The following is an 18,987-nucleotide window of genomic DNA, read 5'->3' on the forward strand; positions in this document are numbered from 1 at the left end:
CCTATTTCATCCTCTATAAAATAGGGGTACCTGTTTATGTGCCTACCTCACATGGTTCTTGTGAAGACCAAATTAAGTCATGTAAAAGAGCCTTAGAAACTGTAAAGCATTATGGAAATGTAAAACGGCATGATTATTATTGGTTACATAGTCTTTATTCACTCAATACTATAGAACCTTTTCATGGAAGTACTGAAATGTAGGCATTCAAAAGGCTAATAACTCTTAAGATATGTGATATACAGTTATAAATAATGCTACATATTTTAATATATAAAAACAAATTAAAATTTAACCTTGAGGATTCTAAACTAATATCTATGTTTTAGTCTTGGTTTTTAAAAAATATAACATCCAGAAATGCATCTGGAAAGTTTGCAAGATGAAGCAGAATGTCTTAAATATACCCAAACTACATAGGAACATAAAACACCAACATGATTCCTATACATACCCAAAACAAAAAGAAATTTGATTTTGACAAACAGGTACAATGGTCTGGGTTTCTTTTACAAGCGCTAAAAATCATTTAATCTATTCAAGGGTTAAGATTTGACAGGTGAAAGCAAGTAAAGCAGTAAATCTTTGCTGAGCACCAAATACCAGCTCCTGTAATACTGTCTGAGGGAATCACACTTGGGGACATCTATCACTGGCACAGGATGAATGTAGCATTCTGCCCAGTTTTCAAGAATGGAATCAGCATCTGGATTTATTTCTCCTTTAAGTGGAGTCCTTTATTCCTTATTTATCATTATAAAATAGCTTTAAGATTTGTAAATTGGAACACAAATGCACAATCTTTACAAGCAACCAATGACATTAACTTCTAGATACTAGCATCCCTGGCAGCAACTTTAAGAGTGGCTAGTGAAAGTTTCCTGGGGGTACCTCATATCAAATTTACTATTGAAAGCCCTCATATCTGGTCTCATGGAAGAGCTCATCATGTATTATCGCATTCCTTTACTGGCCAATTTTTAAGAAATCTGACATATGCTGAACATACAGAAGAACCTATATTTGGCTTTGACCTCACTGTTACTTTTAACATCCATCTACCAAAAAACTAACTAAATAAATAAATAATCTTCCTCTTGGCACACCCACTCCAGTCTGACACTAGACTCAATGGCATAATCTATTAAATTCCAGACATATTGAGAGAGAACAGGAGCTGGCCTCTTAATGTCCTTATTCTGAAAATGTGAACTACGTGAACATGCTGGATCTCTTTTTCAGCGTCCTCGGAACACACTGAACTATATTAAGATACTCTGTCATTATATGCCATTGGGCTTACATGCTCAACTTTCCACAAAACCTAAGCATTGCAGATGGGCAAAAATTCAGGAGTGGGAGCAACCATGACAATGGCATCAGACAAAGAAGGAGAGTGAAGAAATAAAAGAAAGTGGGAGAAAAAACAGTAGGAAGAGAAAAAAAGGCAGATTGTTAGGGAAATGTTTGCCAGTAAGAGACCAGAGAGGATTAAAAATGTGATAATACATCACTATCCCATGGCATTTTATAGCGGGAATCCTGGAAATGAAGCCCAGGAGAAGGAAAAAAGACCTACAATCAGACAATGTTAAACTAGATGAATGGTAGCTAAACAATGAGTCAATGTAAATTAAACAGACAGAAATGAAAAATCCAAGCAGCAGTAACTTGATGGAAACAATAAAATTCTTTGAACCAAAATGTAAGACATGAATCAAAAGGGAATTTTAGAAAATCCTGGTCTGGCTTGTGCTCAAGGTACTTAACTCACAGGGTCCAAAGTGCTTTTGGGTGTTTAATTCTGGAACAGATTTTACATATGATTCACATTTTTCATTCTTTGCTCCTGTTTACTTCCCCCCTTATATCCTGTAGCAGTTTATGAAATTTCAGTAATAGATGATTATTTCAGATAGTACCTTTTCTTTATTTTATTTTTAAAAAAATAAGTCATTTAAAATTCTATGTTGTTTAACAATTTTTTATCAATAACATCTTACCTTTATTATTGTAGACATCTAAGTAATTAGGTGCCGAAAAAATTGTTATTAATGAAGGGAACCCTGTAGTTTGACTTTTTCTGTACATTCTATAGCTGCAAAACAAATAGCTTAATATGCATCGTAAAGCATCAATCATGTTTACTAAGTTTGATTTTGTATTTAAGGTGTTAATTTGGTTAAGGGAAGCACAATTCTTACCCTGCATCTTGAGCTTCATGAGCTCTAATAATCGATAACAAATTATTGTTTTGCAAAAATTCACACACTGCTGGATAGCTGTGAAGAGAAAAGAACTGTAAGTAAAGTAACACTTTGCTTTTTGAAGAATATGGCATTTTAATGTCTAAAATGTGATGTATTCCTGGGTTTTTCCCCTTACTTATAAAAATAAGAGCATCCTCGAACTGTATTGTGACTAAAGTGTTCCTGTGATTTTTCATTTCCAAAGTCTTCTGAAGGATCAGACCATAGCAAGTCACACATTGGTCCAAAGGCAGGAGGTTCTTTAAATCTATCTAACTGTGGAAGAAAGAAAAAAAGAAAGAAAGAAAGAAGAAAAGAGAAAGAAAGAACTCATCAAATGGTGAGGAGAGGATGGTAATGGGCAAGTTTTACCCACCCTGAATGCTATGTATAGCGTCCACTATTGAATAATGTTAAGACATTAACAATACATTTTTACCATAACAAATCTAGGCTACGAAAATAAGTTTGAAGATTTTTTTTAAAAAAGAAAACAGAGGAAACTATAACTAAGAAGGCCTATTTTCCCCAGTCAACCTTGGAACTAAAGAATATTAATACTTACTCTCCTAATATCATCCAGTGTGTGTATTTCTGGTGAAAGTCCACCGTGAACACAAAGAAACTGTTGGTTTAAAAGTGCAGCAAGAGGCAGGCTATCGAAAGCTTCCATACAAGCTTCATAGACTCTTTCTGAATACTTAATTTTACCTTCAGGGGAAAAAGAGAAATAAGTAGAGAATTAAATTACTACCTAAGTATTTTAAAGGCATAATATGCAAAATGAGAAATAAAATTAGACAAATGTCTTTCCCTAAATTAAGCAACAAATGTTAGCAAAATGTCATAGATTGCATTCAGATAAAATATTTTATCTTAACATTACAAAGCCAAGATAAGGCAAAACTGCAAATGGCTCAACACTTCACTTTTTTTCAACCTAGTCAAGGAGTTTAAACACATAAATGAAGGCAATGTAGTTTCAGTATTTTTAAAAATCTTGTTCTAAGGGTCTTTGGCCACTACCTTGTCAGAAGCAAGACAGATGATTTAAACTGAATTTCAACAAACTGAAGGAGCAATAAAATTTTCAAATAGGTAGTTTGATTAAAAATAATCATCATCTTTATAGTTTGCAGAGGCATGGAAAGGTTTGCTTCCATCTTTCCACTGAGGCATCCCTGAAAAGGGAAGTCAATTAGAAAGAAAAAAGCTATAGTATGACAGAAAGAATACTCTCAAAGCAAATTGTAATTCACTTTCAAGGAGGTATTATATAGAACCTATAGCTTCACCCTACCTCCAAGATATTGGATATGTTATTTGTTTTGGGAGCTGGACTAGGAGATCACATTTCATTTCTAGGGTCAAGAAGGAGAAACTTGAAAGATAATGTAGCACATTAGTTATCCAGGAAGAAAAAGACTTTTTTCTCTGTAATTTTTCTTTTTCAAAGACTTTAACATTCACTGCGAATTAGTAAGAAGCTATGAAAAAGAACATAAACATGTATAAGGTCTGAGAAAACTTAGACCAGGCCTAAAAAATAAAAACTTGAAACATCAACTCTGAATTCTAGTACAGCTCTTAAGGGACATGATGCCCTAGCAGCCAGACTGGCTCTACTGTGGGAAGCCTGGGTTCACATTCTGCCTCTGAAACACTCTTCCTATGCTGACTAACAGGATACTTCACCTCTTAGTGAACCAGGGACTTCTCTAAGCTACAGATATTCATCTGAAAAGGGAATTTCCACACCAAAACTTCCCTATGCTGAGGAAACTAAACTCAGTTCAACAAGCATTATTAAAGTGACTATTATGTCAGGCACTGTACTAGGGACTGGAAATACAAAGAATAAACAGTCCCTGACCTCAAGGAACTTACTCTACTAAGAAGAAACAATATGTACCCAGATAAGAAAGTCTAGACCTGAGGGAAAAAAAAAACAACTGTTCCTCCTTAGAGAAGAGCTTATAACCATTAGATGTATTACTATTGGAAGTGTGGAAAGAAATAGGAAAAACTTTATAGACTGGCAGACTTAAAACTACGTAGAAAGCTAACCCCCTATAGGATGGGCAATGGGTTTACACTTCCTGAGACAGTCAACAGAAGTATGGGGGAGGAATGTGAGGATTCCACCAAAAATTTGCTTGAGTTTATTCTTTTGGACTGTGCTTTATTTTTCTTTTTTCTCAAAAATAGTTTTAACATTATTCCTAAACACATGAATTTTTTAAAAATTTAATACAGAAATTTTGAAGCAGAATCCACTAAATCCTTTAGAACTCTTTAGAATCTTCAAGTTGAACACCTTTGGACACATCAATTCTGCAAAGTAAAAGTCTTCAGAACTACCATTACCCAAGTAATTTACCGAGGAGAAATGAGATACAAATCTTCTGGCAGTACTCACATTCCTGCTTAAAGGTGAAATATTCAGTAAGGTGTCTGCATTCATGGTTGCCTCTCAAAAGAAATAATGTGCTTGGGTAGAGAATCTTCAGGACCCATAAATACAAGACACACTGCAAAATAAAATGTTTCCGTTTAGGATTTTTGTACAAGATTTACTAATGCAATTACTCGGTCAAAAGAACTTTACCATGTTCTGCCTGTTTTACTCTTACTCATTATCTAGTGATTAGGTCTAGAAATGGCTACAGTTTGTTAATTGTTCAAATGAGAGGGCCTGCTGTCTCCTCTTTTGGAATGAATGTAAGCTAATACAGGGAAGGAATCATATCTTGGATATATTCTCTACCCAGAACAGTACCTTGAATAAGGTGGGTATTTATTATCTAACTAAATTAACTAAAAAAAAGTTATTTCTTTTAAAAAGTTATTTTTAAATAACTTGACTGCATATAGGAAAAATACTTTTCTATGGCATGTGTGATTATGCCATCTGATTTATACAAGTGGATTTTATTAAACACAACTCGCTGGAAGAAGCAGCATTTATTCATTTACTACTTCATTTTAGAAAAATAATCACAATTTATAAAATCACATGCAAGGAAAAAAACAATAAACCTCATTTGAAAAGCCTGAATCACCTCAAAAATGTGTAGAGATGCTCACACATTTTGTTCATGTAAAGAAAAAAAGTATAATTTTAAAATAGCAGAGAACTCCATAAGGCCATTTACGCTGTGAAGAATGTTTGTTTTGGTTCCTTGCTATGTAACTTTTATAACAACATATAGGCAAGGGTCAGCTTTGAAACCCTCTAATGAAAATTAGTAACACACACACACACACACAGAAAAACACCTAATTACCTCACCAAGCTTCCTGAAGTAAAAACATTTCACCACTTTCTCTCTGTGGATGTGGGTGTGAGTGTGTATTGGGGGGGGGGGGGAGTCCCCCTAAAGTTTTTTGAAGATTAACTACTTTTTATTTCTCTGAAGCACTAAGATTATTCAGGGCTAAAAGGGAAAGGAAGTAACAAAGTCCTGGATTAAAAGGGGCTGGGAGAGGCAGGATGGATTCCAGTGCTACCAGTTGCATTTTGGGAAACTAGTAATCTTTAGGGTGAGGCAACATTAGTGGCAACTGGACTGAAAATCTACCAGATAAAAGTTCTGAAAGCTATTAGCAGGCCAAAACCTACTATCTAGGCTTCGATTCTTAAAATCTAGTCAACGCTCAGATTCTTAGAAACTAGCCAATACTTCGCAGACTCCTAGATTCCTCAAGAGTCTGGCAATATGGCAGATCTTTAATAAATCTTGTCTTTGGCTGAAAAAAAAGAAACCAAAAACTAAAAACCAAAAAACAAAAAAACCCTACTATCTAGGGATCTCTCCTTGAATTTATGTTTGCTACACTTTTCAAAATGAATTAACATAATGTAAAATCAGATGCATCAAGGAAACCTTAACTGTTCGGGGAATGGTCGAAGTCCAAACAATAAATGTACTGTTCAAGATCTGTATCCTCAGTGTGGTATGGCAGAAAATCAGGAGATCTGTGTTCAAGTTCTGGTCCTGACACTTACAATAAATAAAATTAATTTAATTTTTCTGAGTCTCCGATTTCACATTCTACTTACTTCATAGGATTACTGTGAGCAAAGTGTTTTGTAAACTCTAAAGTGTTATGTAAATGTGTCTTATCAAATAAAGGTAACATCTTATTCAAATCAACCCACTGAATAGCCACAGGGACAACCTTCTATTTCTGATCAATAATTCACAGTAATTCAGGAAACCAGAATCAGAGAGATGAATAGCATTAGTTCTTCAAGGGCAACAGATTGCTTACAATTTCCATTCAGAAAAATAGAAACTAAGGCTACGAGCAGAGAAGCAATGATGTCCTGAAAGATTAAACCAGTGGCTTTATCAAACCAAAGTTCAGGATGAGGAGTGGTACCAAAAAATCAATTTATAAATATTTTGGAAGAACTTTCTCCTAGAAGTTATGTGAAGATAAGTGGGGCAACGCCTTTGGCAAAATCAATGATTGTATCTGGTTATATACCTCTATGCTAAAATAACCTCTGTCCACATAATCGCCAAGAAAGAGGTATCTTGTGTTAGCAGGGGATCCTCCCACTTCAAACAGCTTCATGAGATCAAAAAACTGGCCGTGGATGTCACCGCACACTGGAATGAGATGATAATCACAGACAGCAAATTAAGAAGAAGAGAGAAAAATGGAAGCCTCTAAGTGTTAATTTTCCCTGTACAGCAGAATTTGGAAGTTGAATGAGATAAGAGAAGCCTCACGAGAAATTCAGGATGGGCCTATGGAGGTTATAAGGGTGGCTGTTGTCATCTGTTCACAGACTCAACATATGGAAACCAGGTAACAGAAACACAGAGTTACTCCATGAGGCTTGCAGGGAGCCACAGAACTGTCCACCTCAATGTATCATGTACTTCCTGGGAAGTTCCTCTTAAGGAAAACAAAGACAAGTCCTACTTTTGAGATAAAAACAAAACAGTGAAATTAAAATTATCTTCTAGTCAAGGGGGGAAGGTGGGCAGGGTACATGTGCCAGCAAGATGTAATAGAAAGAACAACGGATTCAGGTTTCAGTCCCAGGTCTGTAACTTACTACTTATCTAAGTGGCTGTGTGTAAGTCACTCCTGGGTCAGGCTCATAATCATGGTGCGATCCTCACTTAGCTCTTCACTCTCTCCCTCTGGTCCGCTGTAAAATCTTGCCATTTCTATCTCTGTGGCACCTCTCCAATCAAACTCCTCTCCACTCATCACTTCCCACCTAGATCACTGCAACTTCTTCCTCCCTGGTCTTTCCTTCTCAAATCTCTCCCCGCTCCCGTCCATCCTGAACCTGCTACCAGAGTGATTTTCCTCCTGCGCCCACCTGACCAGGGCGCTTCTCATGCCACCACTCCAGGGACTTCCAATTTCTTCTCTCTGTGTGGCCTCCAAAGCCCTTCACCACCTCATGTTCCTGTTGCACGAGATATGACACTCATCCTACGCTCCTCCATCCTGACAAACTGGTTCCTCACTCACAGAACTCCATCTCCTGTCTGGATGCCTTTGAGCTCTCTGTCCCCCATGTCTGGAATGCCCTCCTGCTTTACCTCCACATCACTGAGTCCCTTTCTGCTTTAAAACATAGCTCAAGTACCATTTGCTACAGGAAACCTTTTCTGGTTCCCCTAACTGCTAGAGCCCTCTCTCCCAAATTCTTTTTTGTTCAACTCCCTTGTACATATTGCACAGTGGATAGAGTACTAGGCCTGGAGTCAGGAAGACCTGAGTTCAAATCCAGCCTCGGACATCCGGCCCCAGTGGATGACACTGGGCAGATCACTCAACTTCTGTTTGCCTCAGTTTCCTCAACTGCAAAATGGGGATAATAACAGCACCTACCTTGCAGTGTTGTTGTTAAGGATCAAATGGGATATTATTTGTAAAAAGAGTTTAGCACTGTGCCTGGCACACGGTGCTACATAGATTCTCATTATGCTGTATATATTTATATATTACTTCATGTCTCCCCCATTAGAATGTATAGTCATTGTGAATAGGAAATTTCATTCTTCATACTTATGCCTCTAGGACAATGGCTGGCACACAGTAGGTGCTTAATCAATGCTTCCTGCTTAATAGTAAATAGAAGACAATATTTAGAAGCCATGACCTCTGACTCCAGATCCAGTTATACCACACTCCCTGAAAACTGAAGTATAAACATATAAGGCCGATGACTGACCCCCCCAAAAAAAGTTTGCTAAGAGGCATGTATTTTAGACTGTAACTTCTACTTTACATTATTTCCTTAAATATTATGACAATGTTCTGGAAAAACTTAATTTCAACATCACTGTAAAACAAAATGTTATTTAAGATGAAAACCTCACTGAATTCAATTAATCAAATATTTACCTTTAATGAAATTAAAGTTGAAAATAGTACCATTACCTGTAATTGGAGCTTCTACTTCTATCATGGTTTTCTCTCTCCGAAGGATGGCAGCACCCTCATTAATAATTCTAAGTGCAATTTCTTCATCGACCCGACCTTCTTTTACCAAGTGATTCTTTAAAACATCAACCCTTGGTATCCCATCCATATCAAATACTTCTTCAGATGTCAAGCGGTGAGTTGGAGGGAAAGGGACAGCTGTAATTTTTTAAAAGAATGAAAACATAACCACTACTGATAGCATTGCTATTAACACCCTCCATTATCCTCTCTTTTGCTACCATCGCAAAGAAGTGGTCCTTCTTCTTGCCAAGGTAAATCCTTCAGGTTGTGCTTTTGATCTCATCCTCTCCCCTCTCCTCCAGGAACTCCTCCTTCCTCAAGCAAGTCCCTTCCTCATTTTGAGTCTGCCATTATCTACTAGCTCCTTCCTTGAATACCAGAAACATATGTAGAGCTCTCTCAGCCTTTGAAAAAAAAAACAAAAAAACACTTCACTCAACTCAACCTAACATATAAGAGTTGTTTCCCAGATAGACATGTAAGCTCTTTGAAGACAATGATCGTTCCTCTTTGTCACTGCATCCCCAGTGCAGTGCCTGGCAAATAAGGTTTAACAAGTATTTGCTTGCTTGATTTCCCAGGTATGCTGTAAAGAGTCATCTATGCTTGCTGCTTCTACTTTCTCAATTACCACTAACTTTTCAACTCCTTGTGATATGGCTTCTAACTCAACTTGACTCAATGGCTCTTTTTTCTTAGTCTTCGTTCTATTTGACTTCTCTGTAGCTTTTGGTGCTATTGATCACTCCTCCCTTCCTCCTGGACACTCTCCTCTTCTCAGCTTTTATTACATTCTTCTCTCCTGATTCTCCTACCTATCTTCAATCACTTTCACTATATTATCATCATTGTAACCACACCTCCTGACAGTGAGTGTACCCCCCCAAGATTCTGTCCTGAACCCTGTTCTCTCTATATACTCTCTTGGTGAGCTCATAAACTCTCAGAGGTCTAACTATCTCTGTGCAGATAACTGCCGGGTCTATATTAGCCTAACCTTTCTCTTGAACATCAGCACCAAATTATCAATACAAAATCACCAACTACCGGTTGAACATTTAAAAAAAAGAGAGAGAGGAGTATTAGGCAAATAACATTTTAGTATTATTATGAAAATACTTTTGACTTTCCAGACTTGACCCCTTAAAGAGTCTTAGTTTGAGAATCTCTAGCTTAGGCCATTGTATACTAGACTGAACTTTCTGGACTTTTTTCTTCCCCTTACCTCTTAAAATTTCTAGCTTCCTTCAAAGTTTAAAAGAGGTTCCACCTCTTACATCAAACTCTTCCAGTATCTCCCAGTTATAACTTTCCTTTCAGTCCTCAAATTATCTTGTATTTAGTAGAATGTAAGCTCTTTTAGGGCAAGAACTGTTTCTTTTTTCCCCCAGCACACAATAAGGAGCACATAATAAGTACATAATGTTTAAAATGCTCAGTTAAATTAATTATATAGGGCCCTTTGTCCCATTAATAAATGGGTCCTGATTACTATGCTTAAGTTCTTTTGTCTACTTTTTACAATTTTCCTATTTCCTCTCACTTGAACTTCTACTTGTCCATGTCCCCTCAGAGAAACCAGATAATCAAGTTTTTCAGAATTATATTTAAAGTAAAAGCAAACAACTGAATGAAGGACTGGAGAGTTCTAAGAGCAAAGTGAAATGTATTGTGATATCTATTTTTGCTGCTCAAGGGTCACTTTTTTGGGGGGGGGCCTTATTAAGGGGATTCAGCTACATTTGGTACTACTGAGGCTGTTTAGAAAAGATGCTATAATACAAAAATGGTTTTAAAAATTAATTTAGAATGAGTACTGTGTTCAAAAGAAAATCACCCCAAAGTAGATGGGATCAAATAAGAACAGACTGTTACAAAAATGGTTAAGTGGATAGGTAGAGGAAGAGAGTAGAAGTGAAAAATGGGATATCATTAGCTGCTGAATAATAATAATAATATTAATAAAAATCTCACATTCGCTGACTTGGAAAAACTATACGTATAACACTACCCTTTTAAGAATGCAAGATGAAATGACAGAGAGATGCTAACCATCTCTAAAATAATTTGAAATCACCAATCCCTCTAGCTTTTCCTTGAGATTCATCAAGACAGAAACCTTGAAGCTACTTATTTTCTTTTCACTGCAAACACATTTATTTCCATTATTGCTGACAGGAACTGGAACAAGGCTCAAGGAAATACATTTTGTTCTCTCTATGCAATTTAGCTTTATTGTAACAAAATAAAAACTGTTGCAAATCATTTTTCCCAACTAAAAATTAAACAATATACCTAGATCTGAAATTTTCAAATGCATTAGAATATACAAGTTTAAAATAAAATTATTCTGAAATAAACTAAAAATATTTTTTGGTAGAAATGTTAATAAAATATTTAATAGAAATGTTAACAAAAATTAAAAGGTCAAACACTTCTAAAACATAAATTTCTCACACTGAAATGGGATTCAACGTTCTCATCAAGCTATGAGAATAGAGCTAGTTTTGATTCAGGAAGCTACATTTATAAGCCTGATCAGCTCATGAATATTCAATAACAACCAGAGCTCAAGATCCGCTGAGGTTGTATTCTGTTCAAAATACAACTTTTAACAGCACACCTGGGACCTTACAAAGAAAGCCACAGGTATTTCTCTTCATCTTTTACTCCCCTGTCTCATCTCATAACTATCCAGTTACAAAGTCCTAGCTCCTTTGTAATGTTCCTTGCATCCATTTCTTCCTTTCCATTTTCATAACTACCTACAACCTTAGTCTAGGACCTTCTGAACAGTTTACTATAATGTAATTGGTCTCCCTGCTTCCCATCTCTCTCCTCTCTAATGAATCCAGCAAACTATTTACCTAATTAATCTTCCTAAACCACTAATTCTGTCACTCCCCCACTTGAAAAACGTTCCACAATGCCTAAAATCCAAACTCTTTAGTCTAATATTCAAAGGATATGTACAATCTGATGAGCGCCACAACCACCCTTCAAGCCTTATCACCTACATTCCCAAATATAAAACCTTGCTCCAAGTAAAATGCTGAACCACTATTCCTAGAACTTGAATTAGTTTTCCAACTGTTTCTTCCCATACCTTTCCTGCTCATCCTCTTCACCTATCCATATTCTACCCATCCTTCAAAGCCTGGCTCAAGTTCCACATTGTCTACAAAATCTTTTGTTAAGCACAAAACCCTGGGATGACTTCTATTTCCCCTGAACTCTTTTCTATTCCTCTTATTTGGCAATTAATCCTATGCTTTGGAGATCTCTTGCACTATTTAAGTCATTGCATTTATGCCTTGAATCCTTAACTAGATATAATAAGCTCCTAGAGGATAACAGCTATCTTATAGTGTGTTATCTCCCTCTTAGTGCCAATTACTGTCTTTTGCACATAGTAGGAGCTTAATAAAAACTGTTCATTGATTAATATGCCAAAGTTAATTACATAAATCATATACGGATACCCAATTAGCTTTGTTTAACTGCATATTTAGTGAATATGCATCTAGGCATATTAACAATTATTACATGTCTAATTCCAATGTATATCTTTATAATGAAATGAGGCTGTGAAATTAGTAACAAAAGAAATACAGGTATTGGTCTCATTTAGTAAATCAAAGTTTCACCTAATGAGACTCCTCCTTAAAGATCTGGCCAATTTGGTCAATAGATGTAGAACCTGAAGATCTTTCCTCTCTACTTAACAACTATGATTTCTTCTTGGCATCTTCACCATAGAGTTCTCTCCCTTTTTATTTTTCACACACATTCTCTGGTGCTTTACTTTGCCTGAGACACATGGTACTTAGGACTTATTTTAATTGGGTTAATATTTCAATGGGGATAGGACAAAGAAAATCCTAAGGTTTATTTACTTCAGATTTTTAAAAATCAGTATCAAAAATGTATTTTGAAATAAAAATTAACATTTAAAAGTGATTCAGAAAGATGCGCTTAAATGAAGCAGTGTAACTAACTTTAGCGACATGAGCCTAGGCACCTGTCAGCCTATATGAAAACTAACAATCTTAGTAAAGCTAAGAGCATGGGAGAAGCCTGCTAAGTGACTTCAACATTATAAAAAATGCAGCCTGCTACAGAAGCCAAAAGTATCGCAGGATCCTTCATATGCAAATAAGTTTTAAAAAACAATGCATACTTGCAGCCAAAGTCAGTCAACAAGCATCTGTTAGGCCAGGCGCTGTGCTAAGCAATGGAGACAGAAAAGCCCCCAAAACCCACAGTCCCTGCTCTTGAGAAGCAGTCTAAGCAAGGACAACATAAACATTGAGGTACATACAAGCTATATAAAAGGCTATATATAAAGGTGATCTGCAAGAGCCTGAAGGTATTAGAAACTAGGGAGACTAGGAAAAGTATCCTTTCCTCCCTGGTAAAAATAGGATTTAAGCAGAGTGGTAGAGTATGGAGAGCTCATGGCAGGGAACAAGGCATTAAAGAGAGGCCAGGTTATGAAGAGCTTTAAATGCCAAATAGAGAAATTTATGTTTGATCCTGGAGGAAACAGGAAAAGAGATGATAAGGGCTTAAACTAGGATTGTGGCTCTGAGTGGTGAGGGGATATATGAGAGATGCTGTGAAGGTGGGGGGCAAAGATCTGGCAACAGACTGGATATACGGGGTGAGAGTGAGGAGTCAAGGACGGCAAAGGCTATCGTCCTGCGTGACTGGGAGCACGGTGGTGCTCTGCACAGTCATACTAAAGTCATACTAAAGTTCAAAAGGAGGGAGTTGAGTTCCTTTCAAAAGGAAAGTTGAGATCTATTTTTGGACTTGTTGAGTTTGAGATACCTATCCAGTTCGAAATGTCTAAGAAGTAGTTGGATGTGTGTGATTGTGGTGCAGCAGAGAGGATAGGGCAGGACATATGGATAGTGAGAAAGACAGAAGCCTACATGTAGGGACCACGAGCATAGAGATAATAGCTGAAACCACTGAAGCTGATGAGATAATACCGAGTGAAAAGATAAGGGGCCTATGGGCAGATATTCACAGTTAGGGGGCATGAAATAACTAAGGAATCAGTAAAGGAGACTGGGGAACAGTTAAGACAGATAGGAGGAGAATTCAGAGACAAGTGTCACAAAAAACACAGAGAAGAATATCTAGAAGAAGAAAAGTAAAGAAAGAATATCTAGAAGAAGAAAAGTAAACATGTCAAATGTTGTAGGTCAAGGAGGATTAGGAACGAGGAAAAGTCATTAGACTTGGCCAATGAAAGATCACTAGTAACTTTGGAGAAGGCAGTTTCAGTTGAATGATGAGGTCAGAAGCCAGATTGCAGAGGGTTTAGAAGAATGAGAGGAAGTGGAAACCCTAGCTGTGGTTGGCTTTCTCAAAGAGTTTAGTCATGAAAGAGAGGAGAATATGGACTAACAGATAGTGAGTTTGGTTGGAACAAGTACAGATTTTTTTTAAGGATGATGGGGAGATGAGGTTGTATCTGCAAGGAGAAGAGAAGGAGCCAGTAGATGGGGAGAAGCTGAAGATAAGAAGAGAGTTGGGATGATAGTTGAAGTAATTTGCTGGAGTTAAGTGGAATAGTGAATCAATCAAGGAGGAACTGGATACTTGTTTTGCTGCAGTGAAGGCCCAGTAGAAATTAAATACCATAAATTTTGTAGTGGGCCAAATCAGCACGGACTGGACAGAAGAGATAAATAGTCCTAATTCAGAAAATACAGAGAAAATAAAATTTAGGCCATCATCACGGCAAGTAGAAAATGAAATGGGGGCAGCTAGGTGGCGCAGTGAATAGAGCTCTGGCCTTGGAGTCAGGAGGACCTAAGTTCAAATGTGACCTCAGACACTTGACACCTACTAGCTGTGTGACCTTGCGCAAATCACTCAACCCCAACTGCCTAAGCAAAAAAAAAAAAAGAAAGAAAGAAAATGAAATGAAAAGTGAGGTTATGATGTCAGTTTCTTGCTCAGAAGACTGGGATAAAACAGATATAGAAGTTCCATCACCATTCACTTCCAGTTCAGTCACTGAACCAGGTTAAAGAACTTAAATAACTATAAGTAATTGATATCGATACCACAGAATAATTTATATTCACAACTTTGTGAAGTACTCCTACTCCCTTATTCTCACTCCCATTTTACAGATGAGGAAACTGATAGAGAGGTTAAGAGACTTACCTTAGATTATGGAGAGAGTAAAGACAGCGCCAGGACTCAAACCCAAGCTTCCAGATACCCTAGCTAAAAGCCTCCAGATAAGGGGGAAATCCTACTCAATGACAGAATGGACTAAACAACCTCTAGAAAGAACACATTTCAGCTTCATGAATCTGTGTGCCCTGCCTATGAAGCAGAGAGTGAACAGAACCAATACTAGGTAATTAGGATAAAACCCAATGTTTTCCTAGTGTTTTGTAGGGGAAGGGGGGACACGGAAATAAAGAGATAAATATAATGTTTTCTGTTTGAAACACCCAATCAACAGTGGTATGGCAGGTTGTAAAGCAGAAATGCACTCAAGGCCCCTAATGCACACACAGGTACACACACACCCATCACTATAAAGAACTGGTCTAATTTTATTTTTTCCAGGTTCTTCTTTCCTGTTTCTTGAGTACAGGAAGAGGCAATTATTTAACAGAACTGTTCAGAAGGTATATACTCTCACCCAATCAGTCTACATTAGTTTTCTACAGAAAGCTGAATTTGATCTTAGCAAGTAGCTTAAGCTTTCCTTAATGGGATCAGTGCAGCATCTGCTTTAATTAGCCTGGGACAGAAAGGTCAGGGGGACTAACCCATAATCAGCTGCATGAATTAACCACAAATTACATAGGTGACATTCTTTTCAGTTATACCTGTTTCACAGTAGAATCCCATGCTTTTATACTTCATGTCAAATATTTTTCTTGCACATCTAGCATTAACATACAGAGAATGCTATAACTTTCAAAACCTGCACAACCAAACATAGTCCTTCTGAGTCTAAAAATTAACACTGAAGCAACAAGTATTTATTAGATGCCTTCTGTGTGTCAAGCACCGTGTGCTAGGCACTAGAAATACAAATACAAAGAATGAAATAATCCCTACTGATAAGAAGACCAACATTCCATCATAGTAATCAACATAGTAACTCCATTAGTGAGGATATTTAGATTAACTATTCTTCAATGATTTCTCAATTACAGGGGACTACATTAATCACAATGTGCATATTCCATTCTCAAATGACCATGACATTAGGTCTAAAATCAGAATTTGTAAAAACAAACAAAAAAACTTGCAGGAATATTGAAAAGATATGGTGTACATTTTAAAACTGCATACATAACACAGAAAAAAAAATATTTTAAAAGAATATTCCTGAGTTAGATGACATGGCAAGTTAGAAAAAGGATAAGAAGAGGTTCTAGTTAGTTTGATATTATTTTCTCCAGTTGTCAAAAACAGCATATATCCTAATTCTAAAAGAAATATGGTTATAAATGGAAAGTAGGAATGCAAATGAAATTTTAAACTCTTCTTCTTAGCTTTGCTGCTCCCTATCAGCAAATACATCACGATGACATAATTATTAAGAATATAATGAAAACCTGAAAATGAAAAATCTTAAAGCTTTTCTGAACCTATCTATATGGCTGAAGGTCTCAGTGAACTGTGGTAAAGTTAGGGTGTTCAATATGTTCAATAAGCAGAACATAAGAGTGTTAACTAGTACCACTCCCGAACATTTGCTTTAGGCCAGGAACCCTAGATGTCTGAGAGATACCATGAGAAAATGACAGTTGTCACAGAAGAGGCTCCACATACCATGGTCACAGAAGGGACACAGATGAGCAACTAAGATCCATTATTCATTGGGCAAACAATGAAATTCCCTGCAGAAGTAATATTCGTATCCTATGTTCTTAATGCAAATGTCCTCTGCTCTGTGTCAACCACACTTTAAAATCATCTCGGAGAAAGAGCACAAACTAGAAAATGAACTATCTCAGCTACACTAATAAATCTTAATGAGTCTGACTTCCATGATATAAGCAGAAAAAAGAAAGCATCACCATACATACAAAGGATGGGTGGGTTCACAAATCGAAGGAAAGCACAAATTCAGGCTGCAGGAATGTAACTACCCTAATCTAATATCCCTGTCAGAGTATCTAGGGACTACAGTGAGCAGGCAGAAAGAAAATTAAGCAGTAGCTCACAAAAAGCCTCACCTTGTAAAACGCTAGAGCTGTATGCTTCTTCCTAGGGGTATTGCAGAAATGAACCAAAATCACTAGCTCAGTCTGAAGAGAGTAGTATCTGAGTCCAAACAGGCCTTAAAAGATTTTATCTGGGTCAGGGCACTGTTTTCCTGCCGGTGAAAGCCTTAACCACCCAGAAGACAGGAAGAATTATCTTCTTCAGAATCTTAGGGTTACTAACTCCATAAAGGCCTTCAATAGTTCCTTCTAACTTTTCTACCCTTCGATGATTGGGCTTTGAGGACCCCTCCTGGCATCTCACCAAATCAAGCGGATGCTCTGGCTAAACTAGACACAACGTTACCCTCGGACATACTCTACATAAACACAGGCATTATTCCCCTCAAGAGTTACACTTGGAAAACAGGTATTGAGAGCCAAAATCTGGGGTTGTAAAATCCAACTGAACAAAGGGAAATTTTTTTTTTTTAATTAAGGACTTTAGGTAGACATTTGTTCAGATTTGAAATCCCGGCCTGGTCTAACACTCAGCATTTAACACAGAAGAAAATGGCATGTTGTGTTATCAATTTTTCAAAAGAAAGAGAAACAAAGTAATCAAATCAATGTGGACAATTTTAAGATGCTTGTAGTTTACTGGCGTGGCCGCACCACAAATGAAGGCAGGGAAATTATCCCATTTCCCCACCTCCTCCACCATCACCCCCACCACCACACAACACCACACACACAAACACACAATCTCTGAGGTTGACATTCCCATGGGGGTTTAGAAATATACATGGCAAAAAAAATCACCCCCACCTCCGCCCCACAGGGCAGCAGGATAACTTTTCCAGCTCAGGGCCTCTGCTGACCGAGCCCTGGGGACCCCCTTTGGCCCCTCACCAAGTGAGGTTCGGCTGACAGCGCTGACAGCTCCCCCTCAGCTCCAGCTCCCGTTCCTGCCGCCCCCCGCTAGGCCCCGGCCGCGCTCACACCCCGATCGCCCGGCTCCGCCAGGACCCCGCGTGACCCCCCACGGCTCCCGTTCTACCCCACGCTGGGCCGGCCAGGCCGCACCGAGGGCCGGGGCGGGAGGAGGAGGCTGCAGCCGGGACCGGGACCTGCCTGGGGGGCGCCAGGTCCTCCGGCCTCGAGCCGACCACCCCCTCCCGCGCCAGTCAGTCACCCGCCCTTCCGGACCCGCTCGCTCCCCGGAGGCGGCCAGACGCCTCCCTCCTCCTCCTTGGCCCCGCTCCCGGCGCTTCCTCAGCCTCTCACCTTTGACTACGCGGTCTGCCCCGGGCGGGGGCGGCGGCGGCGGCGTCCGCGCCGGCTCCGGGGCGGCCATGCTCGGCCCTGGGCTCTGCTCAGCTGGGGGGCCGGGCGGGGTCGGGGGCGGGGGCGGCGGCTAGCAGGGCCTAGCGGCAGCGCCGCCGGGGAACATGGCGGAGCCTCTCTCCTCCCAGCGCGGGGGGACCGACCGGCGTGCACCGCGCGGGCGTGGGCGGGGGCTGGGCGCGTTCGAGGGACCGGAGCAAAATTACCGACCGCAGGGGAAAAGGAAAAAATAACCGGGCCAGTCCCGAGGTGAGGGGTCGGGATAAAGTTCCTGCGGGCAGCGGAGCCTCGCGAAGGCTCGGAGGGGAGGAGACAGACTAGTGCGGGAGGAGAACTCGGTTGAAACTGGGTCTCCTGCGCGTCTCTCTGGCTCCCTAGAGCTCAGTGCTTTGCCTCTGCGGCTTTTTGCCAACAACTTATCCTGGCCATAGCTCAAGGGTGCACAGTTGTTAGCGCATCTTCTTCCCGTTAGACTGCAAGCTTGTTGAGGGCAGAGACTCCCTTTGGCCCTTTTCTTTTTTCTGTATCCTCGGCGATTTACTAATTTACAAAGGCTGACACGCGGTGAGCAGAAAAGTGAGCTGACGAAAACAATTTAGGAGATGCTAGTTTATTCGACCTACAAAGGTTTTGAAAAAACCAAATGAAAATTTCTATAAAAGGATTTGCAACGGTGAAGAACCGAGCTATTAGAGTCCAGGCTGGAACAGCCA

The 18,987-nt window shown here is 38.9% G+C and overlaps 1 protein-coding gene across 2 annotated transcripts in view; it reads right to left on the bottom strand.

Moving 5' to 3' along the window:
- The window catches only part of PPP3CB (protein phosphatase 3 catalytic subunit beta), a 47,343-nt gene extending 29,059 nt beyond the window's left edge, over positions 1-18,284 (bottom strand). For both annotated transcript variants that reach the window (XM_027858582.1, XM_027858574.1), the window contains exons 1-8: positions 18,215-18,284; positions 8,667-8,867; positions 6,744-6,868; positions 4,669-4,780; positions 2,815-2,960; positions 2,386-2,525; positions 2,205-2,282; positions 2,004-2,098 (exon numbers count right to left, since the gene is read on the bottom strand). In XM_027858582.1, coding sequence (XP_027714383.1) covers positions 2,004-2,098; positions 2,205-2,282; positions 2,386-2,525; positions 2,815-2,960; positions 4,669-4,780; positions 6,744-6,868; positions 8,667-8,867; positions 18,215-18,284 — 967 coding nt within the window. The remainder of the gene's footprint in view (positions 1-2,003; positions 2,099-2,204; positions 2,283-2,385; positions 2,526-2,814; positions 2,961-4,668; positions 4,781-6,743; positions 6,869-8,666; positions 8,868-18,214) is intronic.
- Between the last annotated feature and the right edge of the window lie 703 nt (positions 18,285-18,987).

This window comes from Vombatus ursinus, unplaced genomic scaffold (genome assembly GCF_900497805.2).
Source record: "Vombatus ursinus unplaced genomic scaffold, bare-nosed wombat genome assembly UNPS02000749.1, whole genome shotgun sequence".
Lineage (NCBI taxonomy): Eukaryota > Metazoa > Chordata > Mammalia > Diprotodontia > Vombatidae > Vombatus > Vombatus ursinus.